Raw genomic sequence first — 23,352 nt, 5'->3', positions numbered from 1 at the left:
ATAATGATGTAATTGGGCAGTTATGTAATGACAGCCATCTTCCATTTTTGCAATCTGATGTGATCATCCTCCTTTTTCACATAATGCCAATTTTCGCATAACGACCTGGTCTTTGGAACCAAACCATATTGATAAGTGAGGAGTGGGTGTATTTACACCTTTTCAAAGTACAATATTCCTATGTTTTCAACATAAAGTGTGTACATAGTACATAAAGCATGAGTATTCAAGTGTTTTCACACGAGGTAGAATGCCAAACAAGCTAAGGAAAGTCAATTTTGGAGTTCCAGAATTTCATATGCCACATACAAAAATGGATGGTTTTCAAGGTTAAAGAACAGGAATAAAGAAATATATGTAAAAGAATCTTTCTAAATAAAAAAAAAAATGTTACGAAAGACATTATTAAATTATATGATAATGAGCATATACAGAACTATAACAGGAAAAAGACAGAACAAGTTCTTTATGTACTAATATAAAACAATCACAAGATATAAAAACATTAAGCAAAGTAGAACACTGATGAATTTTACAACATCCAGTGAAAAAAGCAAGTTCCAAAAAAATAAATATGGTGCAATTCCATTTAAAATTAATCATACATTAAGATGTACATATATGATAAAAAAATTTTTTAATGTAAGGAGAAATACACATAAAATTCAGGATAGTGGCATCCTCTTGGGGGGAGGCAGGGAGATGAGACAAGGGAAGAGCACAGAGGTAGATGGAACAATATTAACAATATTCTAGTTCCCGAGATGAGTGGTGGATTAACAGATGTTCACTTCATTCTTATGCTTTACAATTTACATACATTTTACATATTTTTGTACTTACCATATTCCAAAAATAAAGGAAAAGAAAAAATCAAGGTCTGATCAGAGTGTATATAGAATGCTATCATTTGTATAGAAAGAGAGGAAGAAGAGAGAATCTTTGCTGCTTGTATAAAGTATAGCACTATCTATTGATATCAATACCTGTCTTTGACCTCAGAACCCAGTATACAGCTACAGTAGTCAAAACACCTGGTACTCGTACAACAGAAGACACACTGACCAATGGAGCAGAATCGAGGACCCAGATGTAAACCCATCTACCTACAGCCACCTGATGTTTGACAAAGACCCAAAGTCCATTAAGTAGGGAAAAGACAGTCTTTTTAACAAATAGTTCTTGTAAAACTGGGTGTCCATCTGCAAAAAAATGAAACAAAACCTATGCCTCACACCATACACAAAAATTAATTCAAAATGGATTGGAGACCTAAATATAAAACAAAAAAACTATAAAGATCATGGAAGAAAACACTAGAGGCCTTAATATACAGCATAAACAGCATACAAACCATAACAATATACAAACACCAGAAGATAAGCTAGATAAATTGGATCTTCTGGAAATTAAACACTTATGCTCATCAAAAGACTTCACCAAAAGAGTAAAAAGAGAAACTTCAGACTCGGAAAAAATTTTTGGTTACGACATACCCGACAAAGGTCTAATCTCTAAAATCTATAGAAAAATCCAACAGCCCTACAATAAAAAGACAAATAATCCAATTAAAAAATAGGCAAAGGATATGAATAGACACTTTACCAAAGAAGACATTTAGGCAGTTAACAAACACGTGATGAAATGCTCCCAATCACCAGCCGTTAAAGAAATGCAAATCACAACTACAGTAAGATACCATCTCACCCCAATGTTATTGGCACAAATCAAAAAAATAGAAAATAACAAATGTTGGAGAGGCTGTGGGGAGATTGGAACTCTTATGCACTGCTGGTGGGAATGCAAAATAGTACAACAACTTTGGAAAATGATACAGCACTTCCTTAGAAAGCCAGAAATAGAAATACCATGTGATCCAGCAATCCCACTCCCAGGAATATATCCTAGAGAAATAAGAGCCATCACATGACTAGACATATGCACACCCATGTTCACTGTAGCATTGTTCACAATAGCAAAAAGATGGGAACAACCTTAGATGCCCAACAACAGATGAATGGATAAACAAACTATGGTACATACACACAATGCAATAATACAGGACAAAGATGAATCTGAGAAGCATCTCACACCATGGATGAATCTGGAGGGCATTATGCTGAGTGAAATAAGTCAAGCACAACACGACAAATATTATATGAGGCCACTACTATAGAAACTCATGAAAAGGTTTACGCACAAAAAGAAACAACCTTTGGTGGTTATGAGGGAAGTATCTTGGTCATATAGTGCTGCTACAACAGAAATACCACAAGTGGATGGCTTTAACAAAGAGAAATTTATTCTCTCTCAGTCTAGTCAGCTACAAGTCCAAATTCAGGGCATCAGCTCCAGGAAAAAGTTTTCTCTCTTTGTCAGCTCTAGAGGAAGGTCCTTGTCATCTGTCTTACCCTGGTCGAGGAACTTCTCTACGTAGGAACCTCAGGTCCAAAGTATGCACTCTGTACTTTTTTGGTGGTATGAGGTCTCCATGCCTCTGCTCACTTCTCTCTTTTACATCTCAGAAGAGATTGGCTTAAGACACTATCTAATCTTGTAGATCTCATCAATATAACTGCCACTAATCCATCTAATTATATCAGAGTGATAAGATTTATACCACACAGGGAAATCACATCAGATGACAAAATGGTAGACAATCAAACAATACTGGGAATCATGACCTACCCAAGTTGATGGACATTTTGCAGGGGACACAATTCATGACAGGAGGAGAAGGGTGGGGATGGATAAACACTAAATAGACAACAGATACGTGGTAACTTTGGTGAAGGGTAAGACAGTACACAATACTGGGGAAGTCAGCACAACTTGACCAGGGCAAAGTCAAAGAAGCTTCACGGACACATCCAAACACCCTGAGGACCGAACTACTAGGCTGAGGGCTGGGGACCATGGTCTCTGGGGGATATCTAGCTCAAGTGGCATAACATAGTCTATAAAGAAAATTTTCTACATCTGACTGTGGTGAATAGCGGCTGAGGTCTTAGAAGCCTCCGAGTGGCCTTATAAAATATCCCATCCCATCCCAGCCGGAGCAAAGGAAAATGAAGAAAACCAAAGACACAGTGGAAGGATTAATCCAAAGCATTAATGGACCACAACTATCACAACCTCTACCAGACTAAGCCCAGAACAACTAGATGGTGCCTGCTTACAACCACCAATTCTCTGGTAGGGGTCACAACAGAAGATCCCACACAGAGCAGGAGAAAAATGTAGAAAAAAATTCAAATTCACACATACACACAAAGACCAGGCTTGCTGGTCTGAGAGAGACTGGAAAAATCCTGAGAGTACGGCCTCCATACAAGACTAATGAGCACACCAGCCCAGAAGCGAAGATGAGAAGGCACGACGGGATAGGAAAACTGGGCAAATGGAAACAGGGAACCCAGGGTGGAGAAGGGGAGAGCATTGATACATTGCAGGGTTGGCAACCAATGTCACAAAAACAATTTATGCTTTAACTGTTTAATGAGAAACTGATTTGCTCTGTAAACTTTGACCTAAAACACAATAAAAAAAAAATCTGCCTTTGAGCTGAACTACGGCTTAAGACCCTTATTCTAGATACTGTCTTTTATGGTATAACTGAAGATATGCAAATATTTATTATATATATACTATAGGTTTCCCCCATGAACAAATCTGTCTTGGAAGAAGTACAACCAGAATGCTCCTTAGAAGCAAGGATGGCAAGATTACATCTCACATACTTTGGACATGTTATCAGGAGGGATCAGTCCCTAGAGAAGGACATCATGCTTGGTAAAGCAGAGGGTCAACAAAAAAGAGGAAGACCCTCAATGAGATGGACTGACACAGTGGCTGCAACAACAGGCTCAAGCATAGCAACAATTGTGAGGATGGTGCAGGACCAGGCAGTGTTTCGTTCTGTTGTACACACGGTTGCTGTGAGTCAGAACCGACCTAATGACACCTAACGACACACTATAGGCTAGTCAGTACACTTGGTATTGGAGGTCCCACATCAAATAAGACATGGTCTCTACTTCAAGGAATTTCTAGTCTCTAGAAATCTGGTACAAAGAGAAAGAAGTCAATGTTATATACAAACACAACAATAATGGGGAGTACAGGTGCTATGGAACCTAACGCAGATTGTGGGGATGGAGACTGAGTACAGTTCATGTTTAACTCCGGTAGTGTTGGCCAGGATGTGGAGAAACCGAAACCTTCATAGACTGCTGGTGGGATTGTAAAATGGGGCTGCAGCCGTGGAAAACAGTCTGGCAGTTCCTCAAAATGTTAAACACACAATTACCATTTGACCCAGGAATTCTATTTCTAGACATACACCCAAGAGAATTGAAAATATATGTTCACATAAAAACTTGTACATGAATGTTCATAGCAGTATTATTCATAATAGCCAAAAAGTGGAAGTAACCCTTAAGTCCACCAACTGATGAATGGATAAACAAAATGTGGTATAGTCATACAATAGAATATTATGTAGCCATAAAAAGGAATGAAGTACTGTCACATGCTGTAACATAGATGAACCCTGAATACATTCTGCTAAGTGAAAGAACCCAGACACAAAAGGCAACATATTCTATAATTCCACTTACTTGAAATGTGCAGAATAGGTAAATCCACAAAGACACAAAGTAGATTACTGGTTGCCAGAGGATGGGGGGAAGGGGAAATTGAGATCAACTGCTAATAGGTATGGGGGTTCTTTTGGGGGTAATGAAATTAGATACTGATGACACTTATACAACATAGTGAACACACTAAAACCACTTAATTGTACACTTTAAAATGGTAAATTGTATGTTATGTGAATTTTATCTCAATAAAAACAATTCACAGTTTCATAAAACCATTTAAACCAGAACAAAAGCACAAGAGCCAAGAAAATGGAGAAAAGAAAAGGAGTGGGCTCTTCTATGCCCACATGTACATTTTTAACCTCAAGCTTCTTTACTAAGTCCCAGTCCAGTACTTCATGGCTCACACAAAACCATCAACTCTTTGAAATCAAAGGCCATATTTTACCCATCTTTGCATCCATTGCCTAGTATGTAGTGTTCTTTTGTTCATTCATTCACTCAAATTGTTGTAAGAGTTAATAGTTGCTTAAAGTGTTAAGAGCTGGACAATGGTGGCGGGGTCCTCATTATCACAGAACTTATGGCCTAGAGGAGAGAGCAGACATAAACAAATACAGAATAACACAACCACTAGATTAAAACTGTTGTAAGTGCTATGATGGAAAAACACAAGACACTGCGAGAACACATTATAGGAGAACTAATTTTTTTTTTAACCCCACTGGCAGGAGGGGTGGTGCCTGAGAAATCTCCCTGAGGAAGTGACAATCAAGCTGAGATCTAAAGGATGAACAAGAATTGGCTGCATTTTGGGGTGAAAGAGGCCTTACAGCAGAGGAAGCAGCATGTCTGAAGGCTCTGAGGGAGGAAGGGACCTGGTAATTTGAGGAACAGAGAGACTGCCAATGCGGTTGTGCTAAAGAGAACAAGGCGGGGGTGGGGGTAGAAGAAGAGGAGGCTGGAGGGAGGTCAACAGGAGTCAAGATGAATATGGCCCTGTATGCCATAATAAGGATTTTGGACTTTTCCTGAAAACAATGGCAAATCATTGAAATGTGTTCAGTATTTAATGTTTGCTATATTAAAAGCAATCTTTAAATTGAGACTGCCTAAGATGTCTTCTAACTCTTAAAGGGCTAGAAATCTATGATCTCATACTCCGTATCATTTAAGATTACAAACTGTGCTATAAAATCCCAATTTGTGTCACACATATTAAATCAATAATCTCACATCTTTAAGAAAGCTAACAACAGCTGCCAGTGGTTTCAAGGTGTCCAAATGAAAGAGAATCTCCTAGAAAGAAGTGTTTAAAGTTGTTCCCATTTTAACCTGTATTTGCTTTTCACTCAAATCCACGAATATGAAGACTAAGGTAGTAATGCTATTTATAGACCTCAATTCTGACTCAATCAAAGCACTAAAAATATTTGCAAAACTAAACTCACATGTTCTCTAAACTAGAAATTTCATTCAAACCAGCTGAAGACTTATCGTGGCAGAGACAGTTCTCAGCGGACAGCAAAATCAGCAATTTGATGCTTTAGAAATTGGTTGTAGAATTCATTTTTCAGGAAATTTTAGAAGTATCTAGGTTTTTTTAAGAAATGCATGTTCTTTGTCCAATAATTCTACTTCAAAGAATCTATCCTAAGAAGAGAATTAGAGTCAGATAATTTACCTGGATAGTCACTATTATTTATAAGAGTAGAAAAAAATAAAAATAAGATATAAGTCCACCAAAAAGGGAATGGTTATAAAAGTCATGGTACAAAACTATGATTATATGGTCACTGAACACCACTTAGTAGCTGAGAGGCCTTAGGCAAGCCATTTACCCAAGGCTCAGTCTCTTCATCCATAAAATGGTGGTAAGAATGGTACTTAACTCATCGAGTTCATATAAAGACTTAATTAGATCACTTGCTTAAAGCACTTGGCATAGTGTCTGGTACACAGTAGACTCTAAATATATATTACCATTTTTATCTTTATATTTATGCTTTTGAAAAAAATTTAATGACATGAGAAATAATACTAATGTTAAATGTGATCCATAGGATCCAAACTTAAAAAATAATACATAAAGATATATATATTTTTTAAAATACCCAAAGGAAACAAACTAAAATATTAACAGTGGCTGCCTCTAGATGGCAAGGTTATGGGTGATATACACACTTTTTAGTTCAAGTTCTTTCATTTTCTTAATTTCCAACAATGAGCTTTATTACTTTTATAATAATAAAAAAAACTTGAAAAATAGTAGTTTTCACTAGCCATCAGGGAAATGCAAATCGGAACACAGTAAGATACTACTGTGCACCCACTAGGATGGCTACAATGAAAAAGACAGATAATAACAAGTGTTAGCAGGGATATGGAAAGATTGGAACCCTCATACGCTACAGGTAAAAATGTAAATAGTGCGGCTGCTTTGGAAAACTATTTGGCATTTCCTCAAAAAAAAATAAAATAAAATAAACAGAGTTACCATATGATCCAGCAATTCCGCTCCTAGATACCCAAGAGAACTGAAAACACAGGTCCACACAGCATTATTCATAACAGCCAAAAAGTGGACAACATCCCAGTGTCAATCAACAGATAAATGGATAAACAAAATGTAGTATAGCCATACAATGGACTATTATTCAGTAATAAGAAAGAATAAAATACTGTTACATGCTACGACGAACCTTGAACACATGCGAAGTGAAAAAAGTCAGTCACGAAAGGCCACATATTGTGTGATTCCATTTATATGAAATATCCAGAAAAGGCAAATCCCTAGAGACAGAAAGTAGATTACTGGTTGCCCAGGACTAGGGGGAGGGGGAGTGACTGCTAATGGGTATGGTTTTTGGTTTTATTTTGTTTTGTTTTTTGCAGGGGGTGGTAAAAATGTTCTACAATTGATTGTGGTGATGGTTGCACAATTCTGTGAATATACTAAAAACTACTGAATTGTACAATTTAAACAGGTGAATTGCATGGTATGTGAATTATATCTTATCAAAGCTGTTATTAAAAATATACATTTCTTTATACTACATCCCTCTTACATTTATATGGATGGCCAAAGTGTTCAGCAGCATAAAGTTATCCACAATTCTTGGCATGAAGCCTCTTTATTTACTCAGAAGTTTATATGACGAAAACATGTTGACAATGTAGAGTCCAACTTGGCCATTGTGCCAAATTAAAATGATGTAACTTTGAAACATAAGCTAAAGGGCAGTAAGAAAGAACCGTGCATACTAACTAGATAGTAGACAAAATATATTTTAGGTGAAGGGAAAGACAACACACAATACAGGAAAGGTCAGCACAACTGGACTAGACCAAATGCCAAGAAGCTTCCTGAATACAACTGAACACTTCGAAGGCCAGAGTAGCAGGGACAGGGGTCTGGGGACCATGGTTTCAGGGACATCTAGGTCAACTGGCATAAGAAAATGTATTAAGAAAACATTCTGCATCCCACTTTGGTGAGTGGCATCTGGGGTCTTTGACGCTAGCAAGCGGCCATCTAAGACGCATCAATTGGTCTCAACTCACCTGGAGCACAGGAGAATGAAGAACACCAAAGGCATAGGCAAAGATGACCCCAAAAGACAGAAAATGTTGCACAAACCAGAGATTACATCAGGCTGAGACTGGAAGAACTAGATGGTGCCTCGCTACCACCAATGACTGCCCTGAAAGGGAACACAACAGTGAATCCCTGATGGAGCAGAACAGTGGGATGCAGATCTCAAATTTCCATAAAGAGACCAGACTTGGTGGTCTGAATGAGACTAGAGGGACCCCAGGGTTCATGGTCCGTGGACCCCCTAACCCTCTGTTAGCCTAGGACTAGAACCATTCCTGAAGCCAGCTCTACTGACAGAGACTGGACTGGACTGGACTGGACTGGACTGGACTGGACTATAAGACAGAAAACGATACTGGTGAGGAGTGAGCTTCTTGGCTCAAGTACACGCATGAGACTATGTGGGCAGCTCCTGTCTGGAAGTGAGATGGAAGGCCAGAGGGGTACGGAAGCTGGTTGAATGGACACGGGGAATACAGGGTGGAAAGAAGGAGAGTGCTGTCTTATTATGGGGAGAGCAGCTACGAGAACATAGCAATGTGTGTATAAGTTTTTGTATGAGGGACTGACTTGATTTGTAAACTTTCATTTAAAGCATAATAAAAAAAAGATTACATGAGATGCCTAAGTGAGGTACCAAGGGAAAGCTTTTTAAAAAAAAAAAAAAAAAGTTTAGAAAGCTCCCTCTTATTCTGAGCTTCCCACCTAGGTGGGTCCTACTTCTGGCATTCAGAGCAACACAAAGAACATCTTCCCACGTGTCTAAGTCAACAGTTCACAACGTTTCATCTGTCTTTCGCCCTTTAAAGGATAAAGTTTCTTTTGGAAAAAAGAAAGAACCATGCAAAAGCATGGATTTCGGTATTTAAGAGAGGAATCACTTCTATTAAATGATGGTCATTAGAGACACATTTGAAGACATTTTGAGTGCTAAAGGTATATTTATTCAACTACAGAAGAAGAAAGTGGAAACCACATTTTATGCAAGAACTGTCACATAAACAGCAAACATCTGGGAAGAAAGCACGCCAGGGAAAAAAGCATAAATGTCAGACTGAAAAAATAGCACGCAGAGGCTGCTAGCCTCTAGAGAAGGGACAACATATTGAGCTGCAATGTTTCTCTGTGTTTTTTTTCTTTTTTGAGTGTGCATGTTTCCAAAAACAAAAATAAACAAACAAAAAGGATTATGTTGGAAAGCAGCAGATTCCCCAAGTAGGACCCGGCATATTGCCAACAGGTTGTTGGCTTTAATCACATAGCTTGGACCAAGCTATAACACGTAGAATTAGAGAACAGAACTGACAATGGTTCGGATCAAAAGTCTAATCGGCCATTAAATTTTATGGGAGAATTAAGACTGCTTCATAAACATGCTGAGGCAGAACTAGTTTTTGAGGCAGTTTATTGGGACTAAATCTTCAAAAGTTAACAACATTACCACTTTCTTCAACTATTTACTGTCAGATAATCCAAATATAGGGTCTCTCTGCCAAAAAAGAGAAAAAGTCCACAAAGTCTTCCTCCTGGATTCTTACAAAATTTCATTTTTTTTTACTAAAGAAGAAATTTAATAAAACAGAAGCCAAAACTCAGGAGAGGCAAAATATTTGTTACAAAAACAACAGACATGTTAATCATTTGAAGTCCCATGAAAGCTAAAAATAAATTCTATGAATATAAAGAACAATAGGAATTATTACCTATAAAGAAGCAAATATAGAAACCAAACGGAAAAACCACTTTTTGAAAAGCAAGTTTCAATATAATTTCTCTCTTGATCCAAACCCCAGAATAATTCTCCCAGGTAAAGGCAGAAAATCTCTAAAACAGCCTTGGTAAAAACTGACCAGAAAGAACACTAAGGAACATCAGACACTAATAAAGAGGAGAACTTCCTAAAGCACTTAAGAACCCAAGGGATAGTTTGAGATGATCATTATGGCTTTTAAGTCACCCTACCCCTGCCTTTGACCAATATTTCCCCCATGCATTCAAATCATTGAAAGATAAACATAATAATTCTAAAAGGGAGTGATTAATACCTCGATAGTACAGTTAATAGAACATTGGTCTAGAATTTAAACAGCTTAGGTTCAAAATCTATTTTCACCAGCTCAAACCTACCCAGTAGCTCCATGGGAAAAAAGATCTGGCAATCTGCTCACATAAAGATTACAGCCTAGCAAACCCTAGGGACAGTTCTACTCTGTCCTATAAAGTCACTGTGAGTAGGAATCAACTTGACGGCACATAACAGCAACAACAGCGAGTGACCTTAGGTTTTGGTTCCTCCTGAGTAAAATGGGGATAATAATTCCAGGTCTGCCTAACTCACACGATTAACACGAGGATCAAATGAGATAGGGTGTATGTACACAAGTACACCTTGCAAATGTTCAGTCATTACTTCATATTTTCTTTGAATAACTGACAACCTTAGGTTTTGTGTTAACATCTTCAGTAACTATTGGCATTTTTTTTTAACCAAGTTTCAAAACAAGGCACTAATCTTTGCTCAATTTAAACCCACACCATGGAAACCCTGGCCGCTTTACTTGGATTGCAGGGTTGGCAAAATTCCACTCCAGGTGGCTAAGCAATAATAAACAAGGGCTGTTTCATAACATCCTCACTCCTTCTGTGAATAAGTTTTTCTCCAAATTTGGTGACTAATTTTGGATTTCTTAAATACTGTTATATTTTCTCCACCAGTTACGAAACTCTAAAATATCTAAATAATAAAACGACACTTTAAAACTTGAAATTCAATATGGCAAAAGAGCCTTACACCAAGGAGAAGAAAATGCAGCCTTAGGATACAGCACTTCAAGATATAAAACCATATTTCTCTATCCACTGGCCCAGTCCACCCAAATTCTAGCACTGACAAAGGAAGCAATTTCCAGATTTCTGAGAATTTCTCAGTATGCTCTATAATATTTTAATAATAGACATAATTCTGTTTATAACATTTAAATAAAAATATAATTGCCACAGTTTCTTTGTATATATTCCTTGAATTTTCTAGGGCAGTACTAAGTTCAAGCATCCAACCCTGCTGCCCTAGTAAATCTACAAGATGGCCCATGAATTCTAATACTGCAGCATCTAAACTCCATCACCCTGACTGTATCTCACTCCCAGAGGTAATTTTAAAAACCCATTGTCAGACAACATCCAAATGTGGTCATTTAGGAAATGTCATCATGGCAGTGTGCCCACATTTATTTTATGAGCATGTTTTCTAAGCTAAAACTTTAACTTTAATTTATTCATCAGCTTCTAAAGGAAAAAAGACCTTTAAAGAGATAGGGACATTATCCCAGGTGATTCTGGGCAGCAGCAGCCATGTCCCTGATGTGAAGAATGCCAAAAAGGAGAAAGTAGGAGGCAAAATCTGAATTAAAGACACTGTTCTTCCTCTACCTCACCCCAAACCTAAAGCATGCCCTGTATGACTTGCCCAGAGTCAGACTCTCTTCCCACAGCTCTTACTTTACCACTTGGGGCCAAAGAAAGATTTTTTCTGTTAAAAATGGAGGAGAGAGAGAAAAAGTCAACTTCCATTATTTACCAAAGTAGCTAACTTCCAACAAACCTTGAGTATATAATATGTATCTTTAATAACCTTAAGATTAAACACATACATCAGCCTGAGACCAAAAGAACTAGATGGTGCCCAGGTATAACCGATGACTGACCTGACAGGGAACATAACAGAGAACCCCTGAGGAACAGAAGAGCAGTGAGATGCAGACCTCAAATTCTCATAAAAAGACCAGACTTAATGGTCTGACTGAGACCAGGACCCCAGAGGTCATGGTCCCCAGACCTTCTGTTAGCCTGAGACAGGAACCATTCCCAAAGCCAACTCTTCAGATGGGGATTGGACTGGACAATAAGATATAAAATGATACTGGTGAGGAGTAAGCTTCCTGGCTCAAGTAGACACACGAGACTATGTGGACAGCTCCTGTCTGGAAGGAAGATAAGAAGGCAGAGGGGCACAGAAGCTGGTTGAATGGACATGGAAATAGCGGGTAGAGAGAAGAAATGCGCTGTCTCATTAGGGGGAGAGCAACTAGCAGTATATAGCAAGGTGTATACAAATTTGCAAACTTTCACTTAAAGCACAATAAAAACTTAAAAAAAAAAAGATTAAACACAGTCACATGCACACAGTAGGTTGTCAAATGTTTGCCGAATATAAGATATATTCAACTTATAATACAACTATTGTTAAGTGCTGTCAAGTCAATTCCAACTCATAGTGACCCTATGCACAACTGAATGAAATATTGCCCAATCCTGTGCCATCCTCACAATTGTTGCCATGCTCGAGCCCACTGTTGCAGCCACTGTGTCAATCCATCTCGTTGAGGGTCTTCCTCTTTTTTGCTGGCCCTCTACTTTACCAAGCATGATGTCCTCCTCCAGGGACTGATCCCTCCTGATAACATGTCCAAAGTATGTGAGATGCAGTCTCGCCATCCTTGCTTCTAAGGAGCATTCTGGCCGTACTTCTTCCAAGACAGATTTGTTTGTTCTTTTGGCAGTTCATGGTCTATTCAATATTCTTTGCCAACACCACAATTCAAAGGTGCCAATTCTTCCGTCTTCCTTATTCTTTGTCCAGCTTTTGCATGCACATGAGGCGACTGAAAACACCATGGCTTGGGTCAAGTGCACCTTAGTCCTCAAGGTGACATCTCTGCTTTTCAACACTTTAAAGAGGTCTTTTGCAGCTGATTTGCCCAATGCAATGCAACTTTTGATATAGAACACAAATGAGCTACCTGACCAGAATGGCAGCAAAGTGTTCCAGAAAATAGTAATAATATCATACTGTGAGGTTTTGAGATCTTTGCAGCACTATTCACTATAGCCGAAAGGTGGAAACAACCTAAATGCCCATCGACAGATGAATGGATAAATAAAATATGGCACATACATACAATGGAATACTACTCTGCCAGTAGGAAAAACGATACATGCTATAATATGGATGAAGGTGGAGACATTACGCTGAGTGAAATAAGCTAATCACAAAAGAACAAATATTGTATGACCTCACTTATATAAAAAGACAAGAAAAGGCAACTGTATAGAGAACAAAGTTTATTAGTGACTACCAGGGGTGGCAGGTACGGGGAAAGAGGAGGTTAACAGTGATGGAAATATTACGTTGATTAAGCGTATATTACCCAGCCGATTATTGCAATGGCTGTCAATAAGTTGTACCCCTCTAAAAAGCTAAACTGGCAAAAGTTGTGTGACAGTTATATTTACAACAATGACAAACAAAAGAGTAGCTGCTGAGGCTGTTTATGTACAACCAAACACCTCATGGGATTTGGTTTCTTGGTTTGGAGGTTTAGGGTCGTGGTTTCACGGGACATCCCAGTTTATTGGCCTAATAACCTGGTTAGTGCCTCTGTTCTACCTCCTAGTTTGATGCGTAGTGCCTGGGGTCTTAAAAGCTTGCAAGTGGCCATCCAAGGCACAAGAAGAGTCAGGAGTAGGAGGAAGATATGGACTGTGTGGCTGATTGCCTCCATGAACAACTGCCTCCTTTACCATGAGACCAGAAAAACTGAATGATGCCCAGCTACCATTCCTGAACATTTTGATCCAAGAACCAGAGAAGAATCCTGATCAAAAGTGGGAAAATGCAGAACAGAATTTCAAATTCTCACGGACTGCAGACTTCCAGAGCCATGAAGACTGAATGAACCCCTGAAACAACTGCCCTGGGATAATCTTTAAACCTTAAACCAAAAATATTCCCAGAAGTCTTCTTAAAATCAAACAATAGTTTAGCTTAGCTGGGAAAAAATGCCGGCCTTGACCATTATGCCCTTTTAAGAACTATCTATATAAGATCAATGTGACAACAGCAACTCAAAAGATCAGATAGGAACCTTAGGGGGGCAGTGAATTTATGTTAATGGAGGAGAAACAACTCAGAAAGGAGGGTAAGAATGGTCACACAACTCGAAGAATGTAATCAATGTCACTAAATGGTACATACAGAAACTGTTGAATTGGTGTATGTTTTGCTGTGTATATTCTTAACAAAATAAATAAAATTATATGAAAATTGTTTTAAATTTTTTTGAGATCTGTTTCTTTAGTTTTATTAAATCCTTTTTATTGAGATACAATTCACGTAGCATAAAATTCACCAGTTTAATGTGTACAATTCAGTGGTTTTTAGTATATTTACAAGATTGTGCAATGATCATCTCTATCTAATTCAGAATATTTTCATCACCTTAAGAAAAGAAACCCATATCCCTTAGCAATCACTCACCATTCCCATCTCCCCTAGCCCCTGGCAACGACTAATCTACTTTGTATCTCCATGAATTTGCCTATTTTGGACATTTCCTATAAATAAAATCATACAATATGTGGTCCTTTATTAGTTTGATTAAATCTTACATTTTATTATCATGAAAGAAGGGTGTGGTTTCTCTCTTTTTTCCTAATTAAAGCATGATTAAGGCAATGCTATATATGTATACACACACACACACAAAGATGAGAAAATTGGATTGTGAGACTGATAATGGAGTAACAGATACAGGCTCGAAAAATACTATGCAAATGAAGTAAAAACAAGGCAACAATTAACTCCATTTAAAACACATATATACTTATACCCGGAAACCCTGGTGGCGTAGTGGTTAAGTGCTACAGCTGCTAAGCAAAAGGTCAGCAGTTCATATCCGCCAGGCACTCCTTGGAAACTCTATGGGATGGTACTACTCTGTTCTATAGGGTCGCTATGAGTTGGAATCGATTCGACGGCAGTGGGTTTGATTTGGTTTTTATATACTTATACAAATATAAACCTTGAACATTAATAAAAATTGTGAAATAAGTTTATTGGGTAGATGTAAGTACGCATCTGCCAAAATAAAAAGTCAATAAGTAATCCATGAAATTGGAGAATCAAGACATGGTAGTATAGCCACATTATCTACAATATGATGATAAACACTAGAAGAAATAACCAAGAGTTCAAAGTGGTTGCTTTGGGAAAATGGAAAGGGGTAGGAATGAAGGCAGAAGCTACTACTTTTGTGTAAGCCCTTTAGTACTCTTTGAATTTTCAAGTATGTAATACAAATATAAGCTTTTTTTTTTTTTTTTTTTTAAGTGAGAACTGGCTTTTAGGTAAATTGGTCATCTAGCCAATGGTGTTTAAACAAATAATCTAGACCAGTGCTTCTCAAACTTTGCCGTGTACATGAATCACCTGAGGATCCTCTAAATGCAGGTTCTGATTCGGCAGGTATGGGCTAGGGCCTGAGAGTCTACACTTTTAAAAGCTGATGCTGGTGGTCTTGACACACACTTTGAGAAGTGACAACTCAGAGCCATTGTCACAAGAAGGCTAGTGACAGAGAAGTGAATTCTCCAGGTGATTCAGGCTTATCCACTTAAACAACACCACACTAAGTTTGACAATCTTTGCTGCAAATTTTCTAAAAAATATAATGTACCTGCCTATGAATTTTGAAATCACATTTTGGCTTTTTCCAAACTACTACCTCAAGCGATTATTAAAAATGTTAATTACTGTATGTTGCAATTAAAAAAAAAAGCTCTACGATATAAAAAATTTATACATACAAACAGTAATAAAAATCAGAAGCCAGAGAAAATATGCAAATCATTGTGGTATTCAGGTGATTAAAATACAGTTTTTAAATGTATTTTATTTTTAATAGTATCAGTATTATCACTTTTTGAGAGGCGTTTTTGAAATAGATCTAAAAATTTCAAGCTTGCTGCTATAAATAGGCAAAAGCCCTCCCAAACTTCTGATGTGAATGCATGATTACTTTCCTATCTAAACACACATGATATGAAAGGATTAAATGAATACATTATTCAGTAAAAAAAAAAAAACACAGTAAATTGCACAACTGCATGTATACTTGGATCCTATTTGTATAGAAACAAAACTCAACGTATTGCGTAGAGATAGTAGGGGTGGGTGTGTGAGGGTATGTGTGTGTATTTACATGTATGTTAAAAAAGGTCTATAAAGATTTTCACCAAACTGTTAACTGTGCTTACTCATCAGTTTAGATTATTTTCTTCTTTCCGTGCATTTAATGTCAGTACTTTCTTGTGCTGATTTTTAATTATCCAAATCAAGGAGGAATCTCAACATGGCAGGGAATACCAATAGGTTATATTTGGCTTCCAAACAAGTGACAGGTTTTTGTAACATCCTTACTCAGAACATACCCCAGAGAAAAGCAGCCAAGAGGTACCCTGAAAAGTCTAGGATGAAAAAAGTATGCTATATAATATCTTTAAAATAATTAATACTCAAAAACAACAATAATTAATATTCACATTTTACTCCATCACACCCATCCTTAGACCACGGTCACCTGCACATACGAAACTAGAATTTAAAAAAAAAAAAAAAAACACTGTGAAAGAGGATATATACAGATTAATACAAAACACAGTTCTTAATTTCAAAGAATGAACCAACTTGGAAAAACATCAAACCAACTTTTCGAGGAGAGTGGAGGAGAAGAAGGAATAAGAAGCACAATCAGTGTCTCTCACTCTTTCCGTTCTGATCGGTCTTTTGATGCCTCACACCTGAACTGCCTCGTCAACTCACCAACAAGGGGCTCTGCCGCCCATGGAGAAATGCTGGACAAATCAGGCAACACTGGAAGCGAGAAAAGGTCAGAATCATACCTTTTCCAAAATGAACTTGTTTAAATACGGCATGTAGCCCTGATTGGAGACAGGCCCCTCATCATCATCCCTGAAGTGCTCTTCAAGGGCAACAGGGTCATGTGGAACCTTCAGCACCGTGCACAGGTTATGGGAAAGGACCTATGGGGAAGGAAGAGAGTCGTTTAAAGGTACCCACTAACCAACACACGACAGCATCACTGTCTGAACCCAACCCACTACTCCTTGCCCTAATTATAAAAAGATGGAGAATAAACTAGCAAACACAGGGTGGGTGTTGCTCAGCTGACAGCTCCCTACTTGTTACCCCCAATTCGCTCTCATTCCCTCCCCAGTTCTAGTTCACTTCAAACAAGTCTCTAACACAAGCATACTATGAGCCAAGCTCCATACAAGACCTGTGAACATAATGCTCCTTGTTGTCTTTTATTAATTGGCCCACATTAGGAAAAAAAGAAAAGGGAAAAGAGCAAGAGAATGTGTTCAAAATTAAACTCCCCAGTGGAGCAGGGTCAGCTAATTAGAGCTGTCAGAGAAAGAGCCTGGTACTAGGCAGCTGGAGCCCAGCGTTCCGGAAACGGTGGTTGACCTAGGCAAAATCACAACCTTTCTGGGCTTCAGTTTTCTCATCTGTTCAATAGAAAAGACCAAATTGGTATATACATTTGCCAAATATTAATTAGGTCATCTCTAAGAGTCCAGTCAACTCTAAAATTCTATGACTCTTATGCTAAGTTTTCAGCAAAGGTATGAAGAGTCAAAGTATAAAAAAAAAAAAAAGAAAGAGCCCGATTTAAAATAGAAGAAAAATCAATAGCAAAAACATCTCAGGAGTCACCAAATGGTTAAAAATATTTTGTAGAAAATGTATGCATTCCATAGCATGTATGCAAAAGGCTGCTGCTGCTCTTGCAATAGCCTAAGTACACACTTTAATATTCAGGTAGTTGAACAATTTGGGCTATCTCGGTGCTAGTAACCTTGTCTGACATTAAGTGAAACTTAACAAATAAATCCTTAAATCCCTTCCATTTCATTCGTACATTCCGAACGGGTCAAATGCTAGGCTGTGCTGTAATTTAACAGAGCTAAAAAAGGCTGTACTTCGTTTAACAGAGAATCTTAGATATCAAATCCCAGGTTAAAATAGTCCCTGTTCTTCTGAGCCCTAACCACTGAACCATTTAAGGAGTCACATGCATCCCAAAGAACACTTTGAATTCCATTAAACAGGTCATTTGTTTTTTGTTTTTTTTTTTCTACATAAACATATTTTCAGTTAGGATTATTTTAAGATTTAAAAATTGTAATCTATACAAAGAGCATTTACACATCTTCTCTCTACTTTTATTTCTCAAAGCTTCATTTATGTGGAGATCCTTTTCTACACGCTCTGCTGGTTTTAAGGAAGTAAGTAAAGGAAGTAAATTCACAAATGGTTATAAACACAGTAATGAAGACCTTTATCAGCCCCTACAAAGCAGGCTGTGTTTCTCAAGCAAACCCTCTATTTACCAGTAGGGCTCATGAAAAGAGCACGGCGGAGCTGTTATTGAAGAATGTTGCACCACACTTCAGCAAAATCCTAAAGAGATATTTCCTTTCTCTATTTACGTAGCAAAACCTACCTACTCCAAAGAGGTTTTGTGAGTATTAAATTCAAGAATGTATGTGAAAGAGCTTATAAACTGTAAAGTACAATGGACATATAAATTTTAGAAAAAACAAAAGCCATATTTCTCACACATAGCTCAAAAAGGTCATTTAAATTTAAAAACCATTTGGGACTTTACCCAAGTAAAAACTCCCAACCACTGGCTAAATTATGGTACATCCATAAAATGTTAAGAACAATGAGGAAGATCGCTACGTGCTAATACCAAAAGATTTCCAAGATAAGTGAAAAAAATAAGATGCCTTTAAGCATGTATAGTACGCTATCTTTTATGTTAAAAAAAGAGGAAAAAATAAACTCTGGAAGGATATATAAGAAACTATTAACAGTGGGGGAAGACTAGTTTGATAAGAGACAAAAGTAGAAGACTCTTTACTGTACTTCCTTTTCATTTTTTTTTTAATTACCTATTCAAAAATGCACTACCTATTTAAAAAATCAAATGTTAAAAAAAAAAAATAGTGCCCAGCCTCAGATCACACAGGTAGGTCTATTTATCTTCAAAGTCAGTCCTTTTTCTTCTACATTAACCTACTCCCTAGAGATGAGGTATAAAAGGAAGACATGTTCTAAAGCAACGTGCCACGCTTCATGGATGAGTGAAATGTAAGGGCAAAGTGTGTTCAGAAAAGGAGAAATAGTATGTGCCATAATGACTTCATGAGGAGCCCTGGTGGTACAGTGGTTAAGCACTGGGCTGCTAACCAAAAAGTCGGCAATTCAAACCCACCAGCCGCTCCTTGGGACAAAGATGTGGCAGTCTGCTTCCATAAAGATTTTCAACCTTGGAAACCTTATGGGGCAGTTCTACTCTGTCCTATAGGGTCACTATGAGTTGGAATTCACTCCATCGCAACAGGTTTGGTTTTCTTGGTGTGTATTACAGTGACTTCGTAAACCAAAATCCCCAAACCTGTTGCCGTCAAGTCTATGCCAGCTCTTGGCGACCCCATGTGCTACAGAGTAGAACTCCTTCATAGGGTTTTTTGGGTGTGATCTTTACAGAAGATCTTCAGGCTTTTCTTCTGCAGCACCTCTGGATGGGCTCGAACCACCAACCTTTAGGTTAGTAGTCAAGCGCAAACTGTTTGCACCACTCAGGGTCCTAGTGACTTCAGAGAGGAAGCAAAATGTGACCTAGGCCTTAAAACAAGGATAGATTTTTGGATAGGAATAGAGGCAAAAGGAAGACTCTTCAGACAGAGGAATAACATGAGAAAAGTTAGTTGATTACTGTAAAGTCCTCAGAGCACAAAAAAAAAAAGACCAATCTCTCCCAACCTCCACCTTTGGGTTTCCTAAGGCTCCTCTAACTAAAACCCTGGCAGGAGCCTTCGCCACCAACCACATTGTCATCCCTCTCATTTTATAGATGGAGCGTACTGACTCAAAGAGATTAACTTTGTCTTTCTAGACTAAGGTCACTGAGCAAAACTGAGACCAGAACTCAGGTTTTGTAATCCCTGCTCCAAAACTCTCTAGGTATAAGAAGCATTGTGTTTTCGGTTCTCTAAAGTCATCAACAATGCTCTTTGTATATATAAGTGCTTGGTAGTGATCCCACTGTAGAAGATTTGGATTTCCACTCTAGCCTTCAGCCTCGGACAATCAGATGACACTTTTGTTAAATACAAGGATAGCTGAATTCAGTGATAATTTTCTTAGTTAAGCAAACTGTGAGGGAGGCAGCACATTATAGCGACAAAGACTCTGTATGAGGAGATCCGAGTTCCAGTCCTGGTTCTGCTACTTACTCACCTGACTTCAGTAACCTCAACTGTAAAATAAAAAGGTAGACTTGTTTCTAAAATAATAAAAAAAAAAAAAACCCTTACTAAGAGTTAACATGAAACCCAACCCTTTAACATGAATTCATTTCATGAATTCAGCAAAGAGAACTATAATTTAATGAGAAATTCAGCTTTGCTGTAGCTATTTTCATCATTAGTAAGGCCTAAAAAAGGATCATTGGTGGCTCAGCGGTTAAGCGTTTGGGCTGCTAACGGAAAGGTTAGCAATTCAAACCTACTCAGCAGCTCCACCGGAGAAAAATCTGGCTATCTGCTCCTAAACTGAAGTTTACAGCTTAGAAAACCCTGTGGAGCAGTTCTACTCTGTCACATTGGGTCACTGTGAGTCAAAAATCAACTCAAGGCCACCTAACAACATCAAGGCCTAGAAAAGGAAAGTCTTCAAACAAAAGAACAAATAACTAAATAAATAATACAGCCAGAATGCTCCTTAGAGGCAAGGATGGCAAGATTACGTCTCACATACTTTGGACATGTTATCAGGAGGGGACAGTCCCTGGAGAAGGACATCATGCTTGGTAAAGTAGAGGGTCAGTGAAAAAGAGGAAGACCTTCAACAAGATGGATTGACACGGTGGCTGCAACAATGAACTCAAGCGTAACAACCACTGTGAGGATGGCACAGGACCAGGCAGTGTTTCATTTCTGTTGTACACAGGGCCGCTATGGGTCGGAACTGACTAGACAGCATCTAACAACAACAAATAATACATGAAAAACTTTTGTCATTAAAAGAAGGAAAAGAAGCTGTGTTCTACATCTTTAAAATTTTTATTATCAGCAATTTTTTTCAAAAGGCTAAGAGTATCTACAAGTTTTTTTTTAAATAGAAAATAAAATGAATACAGAAATCAAAATTTTGATTGACAGACTATAAACTAGTAAATATATGCTTATATAGCTCCACATGCTTATATAGCAATTTATGCTTTTTAGAGGACACTCACATCATCCATTAATTTGTCTGAGTCTCTCCCTGGGGAGAGTAGATATTATTGCTATTTTACAGATGAAGAGGCTAAATCAGAGAAGGATTAGATGTGCCCCAATCACAGAGCTTTATGGGTAAAGTTAGGCAGGGACCAGAATCTAAGCCTTTCACTCTGGAGTCCTTTCCACACTGTGCTGCCTTCCCTCTCTTTCTGGAAAGGCAAACAGCCCTGCCTGTGCAAAGATGACTCTGTGGACATGCACGTTGTTTCTAAGGTCAGGGGTGGCCCAGTGCTACTGCAGCCCCACTCTCTCAGTCAGTTCCCCAGGACCCAGCAAGATGGCTGGCTCTAGTTAGCAGAGCCAAGCTAGATCCAGTGGCAAAGAACCTCACCTAGAAATCTGGGACCATTCTCTTTGGAGCTTCCATTTCCCAGCACCCGCCTGTGGGGGAACTATTCCAAGAGGCATCAGCCACCTCTCCAGGTGAGGAAGCTGAAGAGCAGATTGAGGACAGGAGGAAAGAGGACTATTATTCTTGATTTATAAAAGGACCGCCCCCAGATCACTCTAATCAGGGTGTTTGCAAGTTTCTTAGAAAATGTGAATTTATCCCACTTCAAATGCCTACTGTCCCAAAGGCTATTCTGTTAGCGTTCACATGATTGCTAAGCAACTTTGTTCCCACTCCCGATTTGAAGAATAAACTATTGTCGCCACAATCAAAGATCCATACCCATGCCAGAAACCCAACTCTCCAGTTCTTTCATTCCTGTCTGCTATTGTGTCTGCAGGACCTTGGCTGCTGAGAGATGACTAATTAATGGCACAAGGCCTTGCCAGTATAGTCTGTTCCTGTTCAGTAGCTTTTTAAGCATTTTTATCACGAAAGTTAAATCAAGGATGATAAACGACTAAACCGTGTTTTAACACACAAGTGCATAATGTTCACCCACCTCCCTCCCAAAGATGCAGAGATTCTAAACGGTTCTCTGAAACATGCTCCGCCCCCATCACACACTGCTTCCCTCTACAGGATGTGCGTAATGGGAAACATTCAACACTGAAAAAAAAGGGGGTGGGTGGGGATCTCTCTTCCAACAGACTTATCTGAACCTACACAATTATAGAATTATAACTCATAATGAGCAATCTTTTTTTTTTAATGCATGAAAATCTCTAAGTCTGATATATAAATTCTCAAGTTGATGGCAAATTACCAGAAAATTCTTTCTAACAATGAACCAGAATGACCAGTTTCCTACCACAGCTATGCCCTGCCTTAAGAGTATTGTCTTGCTCGAGGTCCTGCCCTTACCACTTGGAGTCATTTTCCCCTTCCTGACAATATGCTTTCATTCTGCTGGTCACTGCTTAAGTCTCGCTTGCTTTCTCTTAAATTATCCTTGTTCTGCTCAATCTAAAAAATCTCAAAGTCATCATTGACAGTGCCCTCTCTATTAGGCCCTGAGTGCAATCGATCACCATCACAGACACTTCTGTCAACGATTAAGACAAATTTATCTTAAAATGCTGCCACTTGCCAGCCCCACTTGCCTTTCTAGCCTTATTTTTTCCTACTCTTTTGCATAAACTATACAAATCCGGCCAAACAAGCTTACTCACTATACCCCGAAACAAGCCCTGCACCACCCTTCTTCCTCCTCCAGGGCTTAGCTCAAGCCATCTACCTCCATTTACAACTAACGTAAATGCCATATATTTCTGAAGCCTTCACCAGCCCTAACTCAAGATGGTCTCTGCATTTCCTGAGCACCCTGGACCTCTTCTCTTACACTATCAGGTGTGATTTTTCTCTCCCACAAGACTAAATTTTTGAAGGAAAGGCCCATGTCTTATCCATCCTTGAATCCCCATAACACGTAGCATGCTGTCTGGAATTCAGAAGACTTTCTAAAATTTCTCTTTTAACAGTAGTCCTATAATACTTTAATACTGACATAATCTTAGAGAATATCCTAGTCCTATCTCTTCATT

At 38.3% G+C, this 23,352-nt stretch overlaps 1 protein-coding gene across 1 annotated transcript in view; it reads right to left on the bottom strand.

The window, feature by feature from the left end:
• SWAP70 (switching B cell complex subunit SWAP70) overlaps positions 1–23,352 on the bottom strand; it is an 84,954-nt gene that overhangs the window by 44,803 nt on the left and 16,799 nt on the right. The window contains exon 2 of the mRNA XM_049890347.1: positions 16,939–17,079. Within this exon, the coding sequence (XP_049746304.1) occupies positions 16,939–17,079 (141 nt within the window). The remainder of the gene's footprint in view (positions 1–16,938; positions 17,080–23,352) is intronic.

The sequence above is a fragment of the Elephas maximus genome, chromosome 7 (assembly GCF_024166365.1).
Source record: "Elephas maximus indicus isolate mEleMax1 chromosome 7, mEleMax1 primary haplotype, whole genome shotgun sequence".
Taxonomy (NCBI): domain Eukaryota; kingdom Metazoa; phylum Chordata; class Mammalia; order Proboscidea; family Elephantidae; genus Elephas; species Elephas maximus.
This window is presented reverse-complemented; position numbering and strand designations above follow the sequence as displayed.